Source organism: Podarcis erhardii (genome assembly GCF_964252035.2).
Source record: "Podarcis erhardii genome assembly, chromosome: 10".
Taxonomy (NCBI): domain Eukaryota; kingdom Metazoa; phylum Chordata; class Lepidosauria; order Squamata; family Lacertidae; genus Podarcis; species Podarcis erhardii.
In genome coordinates, this window is record NC_138500.1 from 6908633 (window position 1) to 6930288 (window position 21656).

Consider the following 21656-nt stretch of genomic DNA (forward strand, 5'->3'; position numbering starts at 1 on the left):
GGCCCAGCCAGGCAGCCACCGAGGGCACAGACCTCAGAGGGCAGCAGAACTGACCTTTGAGGGACACCGTTTTACAAAGATCAGTTTTTGTTGCATCCTATGAATTTCTGATATTTGACTCCGAGTTTACATACTGAAGAATTTCATCATTTTCGAAGCAATTCATACAAAGGCATCTGTTTTTGAAAACTGCAGTGAGTGATTTGGGAGCTGGGGTGCAAGTAGTTCGCCTTGCCTGGAGCACAAAATAGCCTGGCGCCAGCACTGAGTAGAGGTCCATTGGTAGCGCATGAGACTCTTAATCCCAGGGTTGCGGATTCGAGGCCCACGTTGGGCAAACGCCCCTCCCAACACTTATGATTCTTTGAGGTAGTCAGATAAGGGTGGGTGAGAGGGACAGACAGACGGACAAAGAGAGAAAGAGAATGAATATAGGTTGACAGGAGCTATTCCAGCAAATTGTATGAGCCACGAGGATATCCTTAGGACCTGAATGATCAGCACATTTGAGGTTATGAAGGAATCCCATCCACCCCCACCCCAGATGTTCTCCTTTAGTACATTGCTTGGCTTCACTTCTTGAACCACGTGAAGTTGAGGCCTCCCTGCACTCTGCTGGGAGGGCAATTGCATGAAGGAGTGGGCAGTTGGCCAGGGCACAGTCTTGCCCTACTAGACAGCTCCCTTGCTACCACATGGTAGAAATTCTTGCAGTTGGACAGTTTTGAAGAGAGTCCTAAGGCTGCCTTGGGCACTGTTTTGAAGATGGCCCTAAGGCTGCCTTGGGCACTGTTTCCACCAAATTCATTTCAAAGACCAGGGAAGCAAGAGTTAAAGCACCAGTGTTTTGTATCCAGGTGATGCAGAGAGACCAGCAGGCTTGTTTATCCTTTTTCTCTAAGCCCCCTGGGAGAGAGAATGACTCAGGGCCAGCCTCCCTGGGGAAGACGAACATCTTCTTAGCAAGCATTCCGCATACTGATATTAGAAGTACTCGGGTTTCACACGTCAATATTCTTTTGCTCTACAGCTCCCACCCCTCTCTTTTGGTTATGTGCCCAAGAAGTCACTTCTCCTTCATCCAGAATCACAATGACCAAGATCAACTCTCTCTCTCTCTCTGTGTGTGTGTGTGTGTGTGTGTGTGTGTGTGGAAGAGAGACAGAAAATGAACCTATTTGCAACAGATTAGGATAGTACATGATTCTGAAAGGCCCAATCCAGAATTACCTTTTTGGGAAACCTCCCACTAAAGCAAGGCATCCCCCGCCCACTCCAGATATCTAGTTTATCCAAGGGCACAACAATATCGCCCCAAAGGAAACTTCAGCTGGCCAGGCTCACTATCTGGGTAATTCAAGAGAGATTCAGTTCAACTCACCACGATTTCTCTTACACTGAATATATACAAGAAGAATATTGCAATCTTGTTGCCTTTGGGATCTGCTGTTGTTGCATTTTACTGGAGTAAAATTAGAAAAAATGCATTTAGAGTATGATGCTCTATCATTCCATCTTTCGGTATGGATTTTTTTTTAAAAAAACAACCAACCACCACCACCACACACACAGAAACCATATTCCAGCCTTCTGGACAGGGTAGCCCACCGATGAAAACAAAATCAATATTAAATTGCATCCTGGACCAAACTCGATCACAGAATGAAGATTTGTGTGTTTGTTTAAAAGCCCCCAGGGTTGATCTTCCAACACTCCACCGTATCCCACTTCTCTCCAGAATTTCTCTTTCGCTCCCAAAAGGATACCGTCAAGTATGAGCTTCTTAAGTGACTGGTAGGCAGAAAGATCTTGCATCGCTTGGATCTTGTTGTGCGAAAAATCTGCTACCTGGAGGTGGGGTGGGTGGAGAGAATACATAAAGATACCATCACAGGGTCTATTATTTGTATGTTTGTTCTTTCTGCGGAACCAAAAGGTCTTCTGTTCGAATTGGACACACGGCTGGAGCACAAACATGGGGTGTGCATGTGTTTAGAGCAGCCTGCATTTAACCACTTGCTCGGTCGTCATTGGCGATGAGGCTTTAGCAGACGTATGTGTGAAATTGCCTGTAGGTGAACGATCAGGCTTGCAAATCGGGGGAAGAGCGCTTGGCTTTACCAGCCTGACTTGCTTCTGTGCTGGCAGTGGGGGAAGTGGCTTGTGGAAGTGGCATTATGTCCCCTGTGGCTGGTACAGAAGTTGATCAGGCTCCACCACTGCTCTGCAGCCACTGAGAAATCAGGTTGACAAAGTGGAGAGAGGCTGCTGGGCTTCACCAGCCAGTTAGCTGACAGGGCTGGCAAAGCACCATGTTCTGTCTGTCTGTCTTTGCACAAGGCAGCCCAGTTGGCTCCGGCGCCAAAGTGCTGCCCGATGCAGCTCCAAATGCACCCATTACGGGGCCCAGAAGCACCCTGTGCAAAAGAAGACAGTGGGTATGCCTGGAGCTTGTACAGGAAAGGAAGAAAAGGGATCCTTTCCTATACCACAGCCTTGTAAAAGGGATGGGGAAGAGATGAGAAGAGTGACCATGGGGAAGAAAAAAGGCAGCAGGGGAAGCTTAACAACAGCTGTGCTTCTTCCAACCTGGAAATTCGTTCACAAGGCTGCTAGCAGCAATTTCTTTGCAGACCAGCAACTTCTGGGGGCTTAGTAACAAGGCCTGTTTAGCAACCAAAATATTTTGCAAGACAGCACTTTGGAAATTTTCTAGCACTGTTTTGCTCCACTTGCACACATCTATGTTGAACCAGGAGCTTCAGCATGCATGCCGAAGCACCAATAAACACACACAGAGAGTTCTCCATGCCCTCCACGCTGTGACAGGTTCTGAAAGGAACCCCTGAGATGTGCCTTCAAAGGAAGAGAGCAAACAAAGCATCTTTTCCTGCCAAATTCAGCTACTAAAGACTGTTGCCACAAGATCACCACTATCTCAACATCAGTTTCATTTCTTTTATATGCCTCCATGCTCTGTGTCAATCTCCTCTGCTCTCTATTAATAATATACCAGCTTGAGGCCCCAAAGAAATTTTGGATCACAACTCCCTCTAAAGATGGCATTCTTTGCTCCCAACACATTTTTAATCTAAAAATACCTTTGCCATGTTGGCTTAAAATTGCATCGGACAACCAGGCGATTCAAGGAAAAACCTTACATGGGGACCAGAGGCAGAACAATACCGTTGGTGCTGCAAGGAAGTTGAGAGAAAACTGGAGGCTCAACTTCAATTGGCTGAAGATTTCCAAGAAATGGCAAATGAAATCATTCCTTTCCTTACTTGCTTAGAATCTGGTTGGCTGGCCAGCTGCACTGAGGAGCCCTGAACTCAAACAGAACCCACAAAATTCTTACTTGAAGATTCTTGGGTGGTTTGAAGTCAAAGTATGTGGTTAGTTCATTATGGGAAACGTTCAGGTCCAACAAGTAAGGCATGTAACTCACACATGAAATATCTGGAAACGAAAGAACACGGGGCAGGGGGTAGAAGTAAGAAAAATACATGGAGCGCAGAAATTGGATGTCAGGGCTGTGTGGACTCAGAGCTATGAAAACATACCTACTCTGCTATTAAGAGAATAATGTCATACGCCCAGGATACATATGCAAAATGAGTCAATTTGCAGGATTTTCCCCATTTTGCATATGTTATCCGGTGGTATTTCACCACTATACATGTTCCTGCTCTGCTAACCATGAGGTGGTGGGGCAGGGACAGACAAGGGTCTCAAAAACACTGCTTGATGACGGCTGGAAGTGTTATTCAGCAATTCTGGTTTATTTCACAAAATGCTGTCCACACGTGCATAAGTTTGTCTTTGCAAAAAATATGAGCTAGAAACTACTTCTTCCTTCCCTTTTAAAAAGGAGGCTGCGATTCTTAGGGAGTTGAACACAACTGGCAGATTCCACACCTTGCAGGTTTCCTGCACACTCACAGGCCTCTGTACAGACCATTCCCTCTTATGGGCTCAGGACTTCGCCCATCCCTCCTTACATCCTTTGCAGGGACCACTCCTATTTTCATTCCAAGCCACGTTGTAATGTTATCATTCTCATTGTTTTCTCCTCCTTTCTTCTTGATTTCCTTATACCCGAAAGAGCTTTACAGCCAAGAGACTTACAAAAGTGGCAGCTACGTACCATCAATTTTATTGTAAGAAAGATCTAGCTTCTCAAGGTGGACGTATCTGCAGAGAATGCTAATGTCACTTAATTTGCGGTCCTGTGGGAAGAAAACAGGGGAAAGGAGTTAGCATGCGAAACCCTGCACTTGCCTTCTCTTTCAAGAAGACACCAAGGAACAGTTCTGAAAATGAGGTTCTTCGTTAACCCCCTAAAGTCTTTCCGAAAAGAATTCATCCCCTTGAGTCCCATTTGGTCACCATCCTCTCCCCCACTGGGGCAAATTAACAACCTAATGTTCAAGTTCCACTAATGTATGGTATATGGGAGCATGTCTGTGTTCAGGTACGGGGAGCCGGGATACACCAACAGGACGCCCAACTTGTCTCCATGATCCCACACCATATGCAGACACTCCAGTCCATGTCTTATGTGAAGAGGGTTTCCTTGTGCAGGAGAGTTAACTTCTGTGAACTTCTATTTGCATCCTTCCTTTTCAACCAGAGTCCTCAAAGCGGCTGACAACAGTTACCAAACACAAGAGATACCTCCAAAACAATGTGGTCAAAACCACCAGCCCCACTGTAGCAGGTCCTGGTGCTGCCTTTGCTTGTCTCCCTCCCCCTCTCCTCCCTACCCAAATAATGCATTACCTCTACCCTAAGAGGCAGTATGACACGGGTGGCGCTGTGGTCTAAACCACTGAGCCTCTTGGGCTTGCTGATCAGAAGGTCGGCGGTTCGAATCCCCGCGACGGGGTGAGCTCCTGTTGCTCGGTCCCTGCTCCTGCCAACCTAGCAGTTCGAAAGCACGTCAAAGTGCAAGTAGATAAATAGGTACCGCTCCGGCGGGAAGGTCAACGGTGTTTCCGTGCGCTGCTCTGGTTCGCCAGAAGCGGCTTAGTCATGCTGGCCACATGACCTGGAAGCTGTACACCGGCTCCCTCGGCCAATAAAGCGAGATGAGCGCCGCAACCCCAGAGTCGTACGCGGCTGGACCTAATTGCCAGGGCCCCCTTTACCTTTTAAGAGGCAGTATGCCTCTGAACACCAGCAGATGGGGATCAAGAGTAAGAGAAATTATAAGATAAGTAACTATAAGGACCTAACAGAAGCAGAAGACATCAAGAAGAGGTGGCAAGAATACACAGAGGAACTATACCACAAAGAAATGGATGTCTCGTATACCCCAGGTAGTGTGGTTGCTGACCTTGAGCCAGACATCCTGGAGAGTGAAGTCAAATGGGCCTTAGAAAGCACTGCTAATAACAAGGCCAGTGGAAGTGATGATATTCCAGCTGAACTATTTAAAATTTTAAAAGATGATGCTGTTAAGGTGCTGCACTCAATATGGCAGCAAATTTGGAAAACTCAGCAGCACATAGTATAATAAATAATGAGGCTGCTGAATGAGATGATACTACTACTACTATACTTTATTATTTATACCCCGCCCATCTGGCTAAGTTTCCCCAGCCACTCTGGGCAGCTCCCAATCGAGTGTTAAAAACAATACAGCATTAAATATTAAAAACTTCCGTTAACAGAGCAGATGTCTTTCAAAAATAGGATAGCTGCTTATTTCCCTGACATCTGATGGGAGGGCATTCCACAGGGCAGGCGCCACTACCAAGAAGGCCCTCTGCCTGGTTCCCTATAACCTCACTTTTCGCAATGAGGGAACCGCCAGAAGGCCCTCAGAGCTGGATCTCAGTGTCCTGGCAGAACGATGGGGGTGGAGACGCTCCTTCAGGTATACAGGACCGAGGCCATTTAGGGCTTTCAAGGTCAGCACCAACACTTAGAATTGTGCTCAGAAACGTACTGGGAGCCAAGGCAGATCTCTCATTGTCATGTGTCAGACTGAAACACTATTACAGTGATGCGTCGCAAGACGAAATTAATCTGTTCCGTGAGTCTCTTCGTATAGCGGTTTTTTCGTCTTGCGAAGCAAGCCCATTGATAGCTTAGCGGATTAGCGCTATTAGCGGCTTATCAGCTTAGCGGATCAGCTGATAAGCGGCTTAGCTGCTTAGAAAAAGGGGGGGAGGGGAAAAAACCCCCGCAGGAACTCGCAAGACATTTTCGTCTTGCGAAGCAAGCCCATAGGGAAATTCGTTTTGCGAAGCGCCTCCAAAATGGAAAACCCTTTCGTCTAGCGGGTTTTCCGTCTTGCGAGGCCTTCGTCTTGCGGGGCACCACTGTACTGTTTTATGAAGCTGGGCAAAACATTTCCTAGTTATTTAATTCATTCCACTTATAAACTGCTTCCTATAAAACGCCTCAAAGCAACCAAAGCCCTGCATTTGGGACAAGGTTGGACACTCTTTCCACCCAACCATGCAATCGTTTCAAAATCAGAACAGTTTCAAGTAACATTGGTCCTTTGGAGCAGTTGAATTCTAGTGGGCAGAGGGGATTTCGTAATGCAGCATTAGACCTAATGCCTCAAATATCACATATACAATAGGGGTAGAAGCACATGATCATGAACTCGAACAAAAGGTCATCAGTCCAGCCAGTAAGGCCACGTTAAGCATTCAGGGGGGAGAGGATATAGCTTGACCGCAAAACTATTTGCTATTAACTCACCGAAAGTGACAGATCAAGGTAGACATGCTCTGTGCCTGGGGCTGAACGCCCCAATTTTTGCAGAGCTTCAGCAGTCATTTCTTCAGTCAGCACGCCATCAAATTCCTCCTGAGAGAGAGAAAGGCAGAGTGTTGGTTGGGCTAAAATAATCAAAGCTGGAAGACTAGGTCCTTTCCCCAGAGGAACATAACAAATACCTTCGCTCAATCAGTGCAAAATAAACAGAGGGCTACAGACTAGAGGTGTCAGGAGCCCATTTCCATTTTCGGGAAACCTGCCATTTGGCAATTAACTTATATATCTGGGTTTCTAACACTGTTTCCAAGTGAGGCAGGCAGCAACCTCAGCGCTGGCTTGTAAGGCCGCTGACCAGGCAAAAGTGATGAGCTGCAGCCCAGGAGAGAAGACGATCCAATGCCAGGGGTGAGGTGAGGTTGCAGCCTTTACTAGGGAATGTTGCCATCATTGGGCTACAAACCAGAAACTGGGAGGATAGCAATTATTTTATTCTTATCTATGATAATGAGTAGGTCATCTTACGGATGGCACGAGGCCCCAGGCATCCCCCACCAAGTCGTTGATCATTTCCGCACATTTAGGTAGGTGCAACAGCACAAAAGTGGTTGGTACGCTAAGAACATTACTTTGCCACACAGATGCTCCTTGCTCAATAAAATCCTGGTTCCAGTAACCATCTGCCTTGCCTCTTCTGGGGCCCTGGGATGCAGATGGATGATGCAACGCATGAAACAAGAGCTATACTGGCATTGCTAGGTCCTCGCCTGAAGCCTTCAGTGTAGAGGTAGGATACCTTAGCATACCGACAGGTGGAGGCTCCATCTGGCAATCCTCGTGAGAATGAATGTTTCATTTAATATAAGCATAAGTGGTTAATTTAACAATTGTATTAAACAGTAAAAACAAATAGGAAGCCGCCATAAATGTATTTTTAATCTTCTATTGGAAGCCGCCCAGAGTGGCTGGGGAAACCCAGCCAGATGGGCAGGATAGAAATAAATTATTATTATTATTATTATTATTATTATTATTATTATTAAGGCCAGATCAATGCTCCATCTAGATCAGTGGCTCTCTGGGTAACCCAGGCTGCACAGCCATTCCCAGTCCTAACTGGAGATGCCATTGGGAACAGAATCTTGAGCCTTCTGCATGCCAAACAGGTGCTCAACCACTGAGCTATGGCTCTTCCCAAACAGAAACACGGGAAACTGTCTTAAACTGAAGCAGACCATTGATCCATCCAGCTCAGTACTGCCTACACTGACTGGCAGCAGCTCTCCAGAGTTCTAGACACGGCTCTTCCCCAGTCCTGCTGAGAGATACTGCCGGGAAAGGAACCTGGGACCTTCTGCCTGCAAAGCCTGGGAAAGCTGAGTGGGTAGAGCATGAGACTCTTAATCTCTGGGTTGTGGGTTCGAGCCCCGTGTTGGCCAAAAGATTCCTGTATTGCAGGGCGATGGACAGGATGACCCTCGTGGTCCCTTCCAACCCTGATTGGCAATGGAAGAGTGAGCCTTTGGGGGTGAAGTCAAACTCAAACCATGGACAGTTACAGTGTCCGCTGTGGCTGCAGAGACAGATATGGGAGAGACATGTTTCGTTGCAGCTGGGGCAGATGAAGATGTCCGGTTGTGCTGCTACCTTGGCGTTTCTTCTCTCTGCGCTCTTCCCAGCGGCCTCCTCCCAACTCTATGATTCGATGTTTCTACCCCCTGAGATACATGGGCTCTTCCCCCAAACGGGATCAGGAGAAGAAGCTGCTTTAGAAAGCTTCAAATTGGTCCATCTAGCTCAGTGTTTTCTACACAGACTGGCAGCAGCTCTCTGGGATTTCTCCCGTCACTACCCAGGGGGTTTCTGCTTTTTTGTAAATTGCTTTGCAAACGCAGCATACAAATGTTATGGAGCAAATAAACAAACAAACAAATAGACAAATGCTGTATTGTTTTTAACACTCTATTGGAAGCCGCTCAGAATGGCTAGGGAAACTCAGCCAGGTGGGCGGGGTATAAATAATAAATTATTCATTAATAATAATAATAATAATAATAATTATTATTATTATTATTATTATTATTATTATTAAACCCCACACTCCCTTAACCCCAAACTTCCCGTAATCATTCGAGTAGCGCGAACCTTTCCACTCCACCATGCAAATAAGCCTCCCGTATTTCTCCCTCTAGGCGCGCCTCCCCAAAGGGGCACTCCCGTATTTCCCCCTATAGATGCGGGGTCGCCGTTCCCGTAATTATCCAAATGGCACGTCGACTCAGCCCACCCCCCTCCCCGCGGAAAGAAGGGTCGGGCGCTCCCGTAATTCTCCTTGTAGGGGCGCCCTCCCCAAACGAACCCGTGCCCGTAGTTCGCCGAGTAGCGCCCCCTCCCTTTATAGACAGACAGAGGCCAACCCAGGTTAGGGGCGGCGCACCACCCACCTCCATGGGCTCGGGCTCCGGTTCGGACTCGGTGGACTCCTCTTCCTCGACGGCGAGCTCCTCCTCGTCCTCCTGGTTGAACGTGGCGCTGCCTTCCAGGCCTTCGGTGGCGATGCCCCTCGGGAAGCGCTCGTCGAAGCGGCTGAGGAGGAGCGAGAAGGTGACGGAAGGCGAGGTCGCCCAGGAGCGCAGCCCGCCCGACCGGGCGTCATCGCCGCTGTGCGCGCTCCGGATGGCACTGCGCCCGTAGAAAGGCGAGCGGGAATGCATGTCGGCCGAGGGGGTCCTTCGTGGGGGTCTCGGTCTCTCTTTCTCTCAGGGGAAAAGCGGCCGCCGGGGAGACGCCATCTTGTGTCCCTGCCGTTGCCCGGCAACAAGGCGGAAAAGGGCGGGGAAGCGGCGCAAGGCCCGCCGGGAGTTGTAGTCGCCTTTCCTCGCGCGAAAACGGCGCCCGGAAAGCCCGCGCGCGGTGCATCGCGGGAAGTGTAGTTCGGCCTGTCAGAAAAGAAATGAGCGCGCGGGGTTCGAAATGGTGGCTTGCTTTTCTTTTCTTTTCTTTTCTTTTCTTTTCTTTTCTTTTCTTTTCTTTTCTTTTCTTTTTTTTTATTTTTTTTTATTGCCACGAAACCTATCTCTCTAAATGGTTCCTTATTTATTTCCACACACACTGAAATATACTCAGAGTCGCAAAGTGATTTCATGCTCTTTATTCAGCTCATAGTGGTGAGGAGGAATGAATGAATGTCCCCTCAAAGTATCTGCTTTATATACATTATTTACACAATGGGCTGCACATGATTGGCTAATTCCAGGATTCTACTGTAGGCCAATCAGGTTGTGGATTCACTTCTATCTGGAGCATGATTGGGTGGTTCCTGCTAACCAATCATACTGCTGCATTGTTCTAGGACCAATCAGACTGCTGCATTCTGAATCCTATTGTTCTAGGACCAATCAGACTGCTGCCTTTTGGAGCCTATTGTTCTAGGACCAATCAGACTGCTGCAGTTTGGATCCTATTCAACTCAGTACATAACACCCCTCCCCTCTAAGTTCCAGTCCTGCCCGGAAGGTCGCATTCATAGTCCTCAAGGTACGCCGGTGGCCTACGTGTGCGTTGCGGCCTGGGGTGTTCCCTGGTCCGGGGTTCAGGTTCTGGCTCGTGTTCCAAGGATGGGGCTGTTTGGTCTGGCGCAACCGGCTCGCTCAGTCGTGGTTCTGGTTCCGGTGTCCTTTCGGCCTCGCGGGACCTCTCTGTATTTACTGATTCTGCCTCTCCTGCTTGCCCCTGCTGCTCTATGGGCCTCACTGCCCCACTGTTCCCTTGGGACTCCTCTGACCTGTCCTCCTCCTCCTTGTTTTCTCCCGGGAATCGTCGCCGTATCTGGTCGCAGTGGCGGCGCCAGCATTGCCCCCCATCTGTTAGCACCTCGTACGACACGTGGCCCGTGACCCTGGTGACTGTGGCAGGTACCCATGCAGGGCCTGCCCCAAAATTCTTTGCGTACACTGGGTCCTGGGCCTCGAAGGTCCGGGGGTTCCTGCCTTCCCCCACCACTACCTCATCCTGAGCTCTATCGGGGTGAAGGCGGTCCAATCTGATTGCAAGGCGCCGACCCATTAGTAGTTCAGCGGGGCTCCGGCCAGTCGTTGAGCTGGGGGTGCTGTGCTGTGCTAGAAGGAATGTGGCAAGGCGGTACTCCCAATCCCCTTGCGTCATGCGGCGAAGGGTGTCCTTGGTGGTCCGCACCATGCGTTCTGCTTGGCCATTGGTGGCAGGGTGGAATGGCGCCGAACGGATGTGGCGGATGGCGTTCTGCACTGTGAAGGTTTGAAATTCTCCTGACGTAAATGCAGTCCCGTTGTCTGAGACGAGAGTGTCAGGGAGCCCGTGGGTTGCAAACAGCCTGCGTAGTACCCGGATGGCTGCGGACGTAGAAGTGGACGGTACCAGTGCGACTTCCAGCCATTTGGTGTAGGAGTCCACCACTATGAAGAATGTTTTCCCCTGAAAGGGGCCAGCGAAGTCCACATGCAGGTGTGACCATGGTGCTCGGGCGGACTCCCAGGACTGGACTGGGGCCCTTGGGGGATCTGGGCGGGATTCCTGGCAGGCCTGGCAGTGTTTGACCCAGGCCTCTATCTCTCCGTCGATCCCCGGCCACCACACATAACTCCTGGCAAGGGCCTTCATTCTTACTACCCCTGGGTGTGTCTCGTGTAGGGCTGTGAGGACCCTTTTGCGGAGGGGCTGGGGAACAACGACCCTGCTTCCCCATAACAGGCACCCCTTGTGGGCTGACAGTTCATGTTTGCAGGTTGTGTAGCCGGCGAATTCTGGCCCGGGGCTGCGGCTGGGCCATCCCCTCCACACCCAGTCCAGGACCCGGGAGATGACCCTATCTTTCTTGGAATGGTGTGCAACTTCTTGTGCCTGAATGGGGCGGTCAGGAAGCAGCTCCAGGCTCATAACCTCTTGTGCAGGTGCTGGGTCGGGGCCTGTTTCCGGTAGTGGTAGCCTGCTGAGGGCGTCTGCATGGCCCATCGCCTTTCCAGGGCGGTGAATCAGTGCATACTGGTAGCTGGCAAGGAAAATTGACCACCTGAGGACGCGAGGAGACAGCACTTGGGGGGTCTGCTTTTCGGGGGCAAACAAGCCAAGCAACGGCTTGTGGTCAGTCACCACGGTGAAGGGCCGCCCGTACAAGAAATCATGGAATTTTTTTACTCCCTTCACGATTGCCAGACCCTCCTTGTCGATTTGCAAGTAGTTCCGCTCGGTTTCGTTGAGTGTCTGGGAAAAGTATGCTACCGGTACCTCTCTTCCATCCGGGAGTTGGTGTCCCAGGACAGCGCCGATGCCATAGGGCGAGGCGTCGCATGCTAGCACCACCGGCAGCCTCTCGTCGAAGTGTGCCAAGACCGAGTTTGAGACAAGCAAGTCCTTGACTGCCTGGAATGCGGCCTCCTGGCGCTGGCCCCACACCCAAGGGGCCCGCTTGTCCAGGAGTCTGTGTAGGGGCTCCGCTACCGCCGCCTTGTGGGGAAGGAAGGAATGGTAAAAGTTCAATAATCCCAAGAAGGCCTGAAGTTCAGTCTTGTTCTTGGGCGCTGGGGCATCACAAATGGCCCGTACCTTGTCCCCAGTCGGGTGAACCCCTTCTGCATCCACCATAAATCCCAGAAAGTCCACTTGAGGCACTCCTAGTAGACATTTTTCCCGCTTCACCTTGAGACCCGCCATCTGGAAACGGTGCAGAACAGTGCGGAGGCGGTCCTCAAACTCCTCTGGTGTGGGCCCGGCAATCAACACATCATCAAAGAAGGGGGTGACACCAGGAATCCCTTTAAGGAGAGAGTCCATTAGATTCTGGAATATGCCTGGTGCCACGCTGACCCCGAATTGCAGCCGCTTTACCCTGAACGCTCCTCTGTGCGTCACAATCGTCTGTGCCTCTGCTGTGGCCTCATCTACTGGCAGCTGTTGATATGCTTGGGCCAAGTCCAGCTTGCCAAAAATTTTCGACCCAGCCAGGGTGGCAAGGACATGGCTGACCACTGGCACTGGGTATGCATGGGCCATGAGGGCCTTGTTTATGGTACATTTGTAGTCTGCGCAGATGCGGACCGAACCATTAGGCTTGACGGGTGTGACGATTGGGGTTTCCCAGGGGGCATTAGGCACCGGCTCCAGCACTCCTTGCTCCACGAGTCGGTCCAATTCCTCATCTATACGGGGTTTCAGGGCGAATGGGACCCGGCGGGCCTTGAGCCTGACTGGTCGTACTGCGGGGTCAAGCTGTAGAGCAATGGGGGGGCCCGTATACTGTCCCAATTTCCCATCGAAAACCCCCGGAAACTCCTTGCATATGGCGTCCACGTCCACTTGTAAGCTCATGTGGTTCACCCCGGTGATGGCTAGTCCCAGTGGTCCAAACCATGCCAACCCCAGTAAGCTAATGTAGGGGCCCTTGACCACAAGCAAGTCCAGTTGCCGCGTCCGCCCTCGGTATTGCACCCTGAAGGTCCCCACCCCCATTGTGGGGACCTTACGTTTCTGGAAGTCCCGGAGGGTGAATGGGGCCGGCCTGAGTTTGGGACCCCCAGTAGGACACAGTTTCCTTAAGGTCCTTGCCGAGATTATGGATAGAGTTGAACCCGTGTCAAGCTCCATGCGGCATGGGGCCCCCTCTATCTGTACCTCTACATAAATTTTCTCTACGTTGGGGTGGGGCAACTGGTATACCTGGAAGTCTGTGAGCTCCGTCGAGTTGCCTTGGTGCGTTGGGCCCCGGGACCTGGGGCTCTTGGATTGGTCATCTGATGCCTGGCTTCGGGTGGGCCGAGCCCGACACACCCGGGCGATGTGTCCCAATTTTCTGCACTGCCTGCACTCTGCGTTGCGGAAACGGCAGGTCCTCCTCTCGTGACTTTCTCCACAGCTTGCGCAGTTCCCTCCTTCTCGTCGAGGCAGCTGTGGTATGTGGGCTGCTTGAGTGCGCTGCTGTACTCGGTGCACCTCCTCCCTGTCGGATCCCGAGTCGTTGGTGAGGTATTCGTGGTGGACCCTCGGTTGGGACGGCTGGCTCAGCCGTGCCTCTTGCGTCGACCTCTCAGCAGCTTCCGTTGCCAGGGCCTCCTCCAGAGCGACCTGGAACGTTAGGTTCTTCTTAGCGTAGAGGCGTCGTTGCAGCTTCTCATCCTTCAGGCCACCGACGAGGCGGTCACGAAGCATGTTCTCCAGCTCTGAGAAGTTGCAGAACCGGGCAGCTTGGCGGAGAGAGGTCACAAACCCAGTTATGGTTTCCCCAGGGGCTTGCCGCTTTGCGTAGAAGGCATTTCGACGAGCCACCACTGAGGGCTGTGGCGAAAAGTGCCCCTTCAGCTGTTCCATTATTGTTTTGTATGGAACAGTAGCGACGTCTTCAGGCGCAAGGAGAGCCCGGGCGATTTCAAATGTCTCCTCTCCGCAGACGCTGAAGAATATTGCCCTCTTCTTGGCGTCTTCTTCATCGGTGACCCCTTTGGCTTCTAGGAGGAAGGTGAAACGGGAGGCGTACGCTTCCCAGTCTCCAGATGCTGGGTTGAATGGCGAGAAGTTGCTGTCAGTTGCCATTCTGAGTTCCTTGTGTCCCGGAGCTGAAGCCTGGATACACGGTGCGAGGCAGCGGTGCGGCAGGTGGCGGTGCTGCGGTGCTGTGTGTGGCAGTCAGCTCAGCGGGATCCCACCCTCGTCGCCAGTGAAATATACTCGGAGTCGCAAAGTGATTTCATGCTCTTTATTCAGCTCATAGTGGTGAGGAGGAATGAATGAATGTCCCCTCAAAGTATCTGCTTTATATACATTATTTACACAATGGGCTGCACATGATTGGCTAATTCCAGGATTCTACTGTAGGCCAATCAGGTTGTGGATTCACTTCTATCTGGAGCATGATTGGGTGGTTCCTGCTAACCAATCATACTGCTGCATTGTTCTAGGACCAATCAGACTGCTGCATTCTGAATCCTATTGTTCTAGGACCAATCAGACTGCTGCCTTTTGGAGCCTATTGTTCTAGGACCAATCAGACTGCTGCAGTTTGGATCCTATTCGACTCAGTACATAACACACACAAAAACAGCCGCTCCTTTGCAATGAAAACCTCGACGAGGTTTACAGAAAGAATAAAAGCCATTCGATCATAAGGGATTTACAAACGTTTAAAATAGGACCAGAACTAACGAATTCACCCCCCCCTCTTTTATTCTTATTGTTAATTATCTTTACCACACTAAGCTGTACTACAAAAGTAATGCAGATACATCATTTCCTATCTGTAATAACTAATAATTTTGGCATATTTACACTTTGAAACATTTTGGGTATTCAGAAATGTTTATCTGAATGCTTTCATTGCTTTGTTATTTTTATTCCACCTAACTGTTGCATGTCATAGGCTCTAATGTAAGCAGACATGTCTCTCAATGCTACCGTGTTAAATTGAATAAAAACTAGGTTACAAACAACAACAACACCCCAAGTGTAGGGCTGCCCAAACACCCAGAATTTCCCGGACACACATGGAATCTGCATCTGTGTCCAGAAGGAAATTGGGAAAACAGCCCATGGCAACCCATGTTGGTTGCGTTGTTTTTGCTGAAAGCTGAAAAATGTTTTTTTTAAATTGCTGTAAAAGCTCAAAAACTTTTGTGTCTGGATTTTAACTTTTTAAAATATGGTAACCCTACCAAAAGTAGCATAGATCAGTGTGTAAAATGTAAATGCCCCTGAAACAGTATTTCAGTATTCAGATTACATTACATATATTTATGTGTGTATATACATATATACACAGTGCTTTTTTCTGGGGGGTTGCAGGGGGACGTATACCCCTAAACATTTTGTGAATCTTTGTACTTTTGTCCATTTACTGTATTTTTCCTGATTTGAACTATAAAATGGTGATTTTCTGGAGTCAAAATGGGAGTACTCCTAAACATTTTTTTAGAAAAAAAAGCACTGCACAAACATATATGTTCTACAAGTTGGATTAAGTTGATTGAACATTATATGTGATCCTCTATAATATCAATTTCTCTCTCTACAGAGTTCATTGTTTTCTATAACCTATAATCAAACCAAATGACCTCATTAATTAGATGCACATTTAATTTTATCTTATCTTTACCATTGTAAACTGCTTTGATTTATTGCTGCAATGCAGCAGTATATAAACAAACAAAGCAATCAATCAATCAATCAATCAATCAAACTTTTCAATTAATCCTATTTTCCCTTTAAAAAGGCCAGACCACTTTATATGTGGTTGGAACTGAGCTAAATCAATGATAAGCTAAAAACCCAAATTAAAGCACATGCATTTTTAGAAGTTAAAGGTATTTTTAAGCTGCAGCCAGAAACATCCTCCCCGTCCTCTTACATTCTGCATTAAGACTCCTTCCAAATGGAGACATACTAACTAACTCAACGTATTTATTTTCTATATTGCCAAGGTTCACGGGGCACTTTACAATTTAAAAACACAAAATACATACCATTGTAACCAACAGAAACAACAACCCCCCATAAACATAGATTTATTATTATTTGTTAAATTTCATGGCATGACCATCAGCCAAATTGTCCCCCACTTTGGCTCAGTGTACAGCCAATAGCTTAAGAAAGAGCTCTGTGGAACCCAGAAGACTGCACACTGTTTTTGTGATGCTTTCCTTGGCTTTATGTAAGAGTGTCCATCCGTCCCCCATCAGGACCGGCCCAATACATTTTAGCACCTGAGATGAACCACAAAATGGCGCCCTACTCCCACCCAAGGAAGAAGGAATGAAGATAGATATCAGAAAGGTGAATAAAGATCTGCATTGAGATCTGCTGCCCTTGTGGATTCTGCCGCCTGAGGCTGTCGCCTCACCTTGCTTCATGGGTGGGCCGGCCCTGCCTCCCCCTGCTATACAAACCACAAAGAAGAGTACAAAAGACAAGGAGCAGGGGTCCCCAAACAGGTCCAGCTGGTCTGCAAGGTGTCCGTGGATTTGTAGCTGAAGATGGGAGACACCATTCATTGCACTGAAGGTTGGTGTTGATTTTGGCTTGCATTTTTACAGCTTCTTTTTGTTGGGATACTGCCAGGGAGACAAAGGCCATCATGCCCCCACGCCGTCTCCGTTGCGATCCATCGACCTCTGTAGTAACGCAGTATCAGTCAATTAGCGACACGAGCCTCAGAAATAACATGCCACATTCCAAGGCTGGTGCACGCTCTTTCAGCAGAGTTCGTACAACGAAAGATGCACTCAGGAGAGCATTATTTACAACTTTATTCAGCGTTGGTCAGGACAAAGAAAAACATGACTGCCTGCTTCGATGTCCAGGCGCAGAGAGAGAAACAAAAGCTTCATAGACAAAACAGGAACATCCTGTGAACAGGAAATACACAGGCTGTGACACAACAACCTGCTCCCTTCTTAAGGTGGAACGGAAGTATCCTAGCACTTTTATGTCTTATGTTGCATTGTATTCTATTAGGATTCGGCAGAAGAGTCGGAGGGACAGATCCAAATGAGGGGCTTCTTTGCACAGGAACTCCCTGCTGCAAATGATTTTGCATTCTAGTTGTTCGTAGTGGTTAAGTCTGTCAGTGGCCACGACTCACAATGGCAAGTGGCAGTAGGGGAGCATAGGACGAAGTGGTGTGTGAAACTGCAGTCTCTTTCTGGGAGCCTCCTAAACCCTGGCTCCAGCTCCAGCTTTCTTAATTGCAAAATAAATACAGCAAACACATGTGAAGAGTAAATGAATGAAAGAACGCAGTTGGATGTAGCCTACCCCAGTGGATGTAGCCTACCTTGATTTCAGCAAGGCATTTGACAAGGTGCCCCATGATATTCTTGTAAAGAAGCTGGTAAAATGTGGACTTGACTATGCTACCACTCAGTGGATTTGTAACTGGCTGACTGACCGAACCCAAAGGGTGCTCATCAATGGTTCCTCTTCATCCTGGAGAAGAGTGACTAGTGGGGTGCCACAGGGTTCTGTCTTGGGCCCGGTCTTATTCAACATCTTTATCAACGACTTGGATGATGGACTCAAGGGCATCCTGATCAAATTTGCAGATGACACCAAACTGGGAGGGGTGACTAACACCCCAGAGGACAGGATCACACTTCAAAACGACCTTGACAGATTAGAGAACTGGACCAAAACAAACAAGATGAATTTTAACAGGGAGAAATGTAAAGTATTGCACTTGGGCAAAAAAAATGAGAGGCACAAATACAAGATGGGTGACACCTGGCTTGAGAGCAGTACATGTGAAAAGGATCTAGGAGTCTTGGTTGACCACAAACTTGACATGAGCCAACAGTGTGACGCGGCAGCTAAAAAAGCCAATGCAATTCTGGGCTGCATCAATAGGAGTATAGCATCTAGATCAAGGGAAGTAATAGTGCCACTGTATTCTGCTCTGGTCAGGCCTCACCTGGAGTACCGTGTCCAGTTCTGGGCACCACAGTTCAAGAAGGACACTGACAAACTGGAACGTGTCCAGAGGAGGGCAACCAAAATGGTCAACGGCCTGGAAACGATGCCTTTTGAGGAACGGCTAAGGGAGCTGGGCATGTTTAGCCTGGAGAAGAGGAGGTTAAGGGGTGATATGATAGCCATGTTCAAATATATAAAAGGATGTCACATAGAGGAGGGAGAAAGGTTGTTTTCTGCTGCTCCAGAGAAGCGGACACGGAGCAATGGTTCCAAACTACAAGAAAAAAGATTCCACCTAAACATTAGGAAGAACTTCCTGACAGTAAGAGCTGTTTGACAGTGGAATTTGCTGCCAAGGAGTGTGGTGGAGTCTCCTTCTTTGGAGGTCTTTAAGCAGAGGCTTGACAACCATATGTCAGGAGTGCTCTGATGGTGTTTCCTGCTAGGCAGGGGGTTGGACTCGATGGCCCTTGTGGTCTCTTCCAACTCTATGATTCTATGATTCTATGAAAGATAAGATTCATAGGAAGCTGCCTTTATACTGAATCAGACCTTTGTGTCCATCTAGTTCTGTATTGTCCACACTGGCCGGCAGCAGCTTCCCAGGGTTTCAGGTGAGGCTCTTTCCCAGTCCTACCTGGAGAAGATGCCTATGAGTGAGCAAACCAACCCCTGTGTTGCAAATTATGACTCTGCAATATTGAAAGCAACACGATGGCCAGAAAAAATTGCAGTATAGAAAACTCTATGGAATAATGCAAAACATCAAAACTATCGAACTGAAGTCTCTGAAATCCTTGAATAAGTCACAGTGCCGGACTTTGCCCAGCAGAGATCAAGCTTGTAAAGCTTTGTATAATCGGCAAATGTCCAATTCTGATGTCTAGCTCTGAACTCTGCTGAACAATGTTTCCGGATAGCAACTACTGTTTCGTTCAGTTCTTCATCAGCCAATTAGTTCAACAAACACACGTGTGTAGAAAGATGTATAATTTCTTCATTAACTGAAAATAAAATATTCCAACGATGACCTGCATGTACATAACAATAACATCAAATAGCGTGGAAATTATAAACTGTAACATAAAAAGGTTACATACCCAATCTTTTTTCCAACTGATATAATATACATGAGAATGAAAAATACTCTGGAGCAGTGCTCATGCGATTATGAAGTCACTGCTGTTGTTGTTTAGTCGTGTCCGACTCTTCATGACCCCATGGACCAGAGCATGCCAGGCACTCCTGTCTTCCACTGCCTCCCGCAGTTTGGTCAAACCCATGCTGGTAGCTTCAAGAACAGTGTCCAGCCATCTCTTCCTCTGTCGTCCCCTTCTCCTTGTGCCCTCCATCGTTCCCAACATCAGGGTCTTTTCCAGGGAGTCTTCTCTTCTCATGAGGTGGCCAAAGTCTTGGAGCCTCAGCTTCAGGATCTGTCCTTCCAGTGAGCACTCAGGGCTGATTTCCTTCAGAATGGAGAGGTTTGATCTTCTTGCAGTCCATGGGACTCTCAAGAGTCTCCTCCAGCGCCAGAATTCAAAAGCATCCATTCTTTATGGTCCAGTTCTCACTTCCATACAACACTACTGGGATAACCATGGCTTGAACTATACGGAGCTTTGTCGGCAAGGTGATGTCTCTGCTTTTTAAGATGCTGTCTAGGTTTGTCATTGCTAGTCACTGTTACTAACAACATTTTTTGAAAAATATATATAGCCAGCCCCACGTGATACTGATAACAAGAAGACCGAGCTTAAAGCCACTAAGTTTTCTATACTGTAATTGTTTCTGGCCATCGTGTTGCTTTCGATATTGCTGAGGACTGAACTTTTGGCATGCCAGGCAGAGGCCCTACCGCTGTCCTAAAACCCTTTTTCTGGTGGAAATTTCCAGCCTCTACTTCAGCCGGAAGTGCTACTGTCCAAGACCAGCTTTGCCACTTGATTCTGCTTGTCTTACAACAGAAAACTTTGGCATACCGAAAATAACGGCTCACTGGAATGACTCAACTTTCTTGCTTTGTTTCTGTTTGGGGGGGAGAAAGGGGGGGGGGTGAGATAGAAATCCGCCCCGGAGACCAAACCTAACATTTCAAACTAAGCATTATTGCTCATTTAGAAACTTGACACAGGTTCTTCCTCATTTCTCTGCGCTCAACATTTGCGTCCAGCCTTCGCAGATTCTGCCGTGAGTCAATTTCAGCTGCTGAAAACAGCTTTATTCCTTCACAGGGTGCTGTTGCTTCCTAGAAGCACGTCTCCAGTCTGGGGTGTGGGCTTTAATTCATTAATTAAGAAATTTCATACTAAATAAGAGGAGCCATCCTCAATCAGACCAAAGACTGCTGTAGCTTAGCATCTCTGCCTTCCTGCAGAGAGGTGGGAAACCATCAGCTTCTAAGGTTGTTTTCCCCCAGCCACTGGTATTCAGAAGCGCACTGAATCTGAATCTGGAGCTAATACATTAGCTGTCACCAATACTTGGCCTCCCTGAACTGATCTAATCCCCTTTTAAACCTATATGTTAGCAGGCACCACCATTTCTTGTGGCACTGATTTCCATAAATTGATTGGACTTCTGTAGTCGTCTTTGCTTTGATATTTCAGCAAGTCTACAGAGCCAAGTTTTTCTTTGATGGGAAGAGCTGTATGGCGTGTAGTGATTAGTGTCAGACTAAGCGCGGGTGGCGCTGTGGGTTAAACCACAGAGCCTAGGGCTTGCCGATCAGAAGGTCGGCGGTTCGAATCCCCGCAATGGGGTGAGCTCCCGTTGCTTGGTCCCTGCTCCTGCCAACCTAGCAGTTCGAAAGTGCAAGCAGATAAATAGGTACCGCTCCAGTGGGAAGGTAAACGGCGTTTCCATGCGCTTCTCTGGTTCGCCAGAAGCGGCTTAGTCATGCTGGCCACATGACCTGGAAGCTGTATGCCGGCTCCCTCGGCCAGTAAAGCAAGATGAGCGCCGCAACCCCAGAGTCGGCCACAAGTGGACCTAATGGTCAGGGGTCCCTTTACCTTAAGATGAGCAGGAGGACTGGGCCCAGCCATGAAGTTTGCTGACTCTGATCCAGTTACTCTCGGGCTAACCTACCTCGCAGGACTGTTTTTGCTGTAAGAGAGAGAACCACATATGCTACCCTGGACGAAGTGCATGATAAAAATGTAATAAATAAAATCTACATTCCAGAGCTACTCTCAGGAGACATGTCAAATCCCATGTCTGGTCCCCATGTGTGGATTCTGATGCTCATTTTTGTAGTTAGTACCGTCTTTATTTGTCAGTCAGCCCTAACTGTTTCCCTTTGGGGATCTACAAATCTTTGCTGCAAATTCCATTTCTCCCCCTGTTTTGGACCGTTGATTGCTGCACTCGGGCTGTCTTTCTTCCTCGCTTTTCACTCTTCCTTCCACCTAGCAATCATAATGTCAGAATAATCTCTGATTGCTGCTCCCATCAGTTAAGAAGAAGAAGAAGAAATTCTTATGGACATCATCCGC

At 48.4% G+C, this 21656-nt stretch overlaps 1 protein-coding gene across 2 annotated transcripts in view; it reads right to left on the reverse strand.

Moving 5' to 3' along the window:
• LRGUK (leucine rich repeats and guanylate kinase domain containing) overlaps positions 1-9570 on the reverse strand; it is a 49956-nt gene extending 40386 nt beyond the window's left edge. Inside the window, exons 1-5 of one of the 2 annotated variants that reach the window (XM_081879727.1) lie at positions 9180-9570; positions 6721-6828; positions 4148-4229; positions 3359-3459; positions 1767-1848 (exon numbers count right to left, since the gene is read on the reverse strand). In XM_081879727.1, coding sequence (XP_081735853.1) covers positions 1767-1848; positions 3359-3459; positions 4148-4229; positions 6721-6828; positions 9180-9449 — 643 coding nt within the window. In that variant the 5' untranslated portion in view covers positions 9450-9570. The remainder of the gene's footprint in view (positions 1-1766; positions 1849-3358; positions 3460-4147; positions 4230-6720; positions 6829-9179) is intronic. The other variant, XM_081879728.1, reaches the window with a different exon arrangement.
• Positions 9571-21656: the final 12086 nt, after the last annotated feature.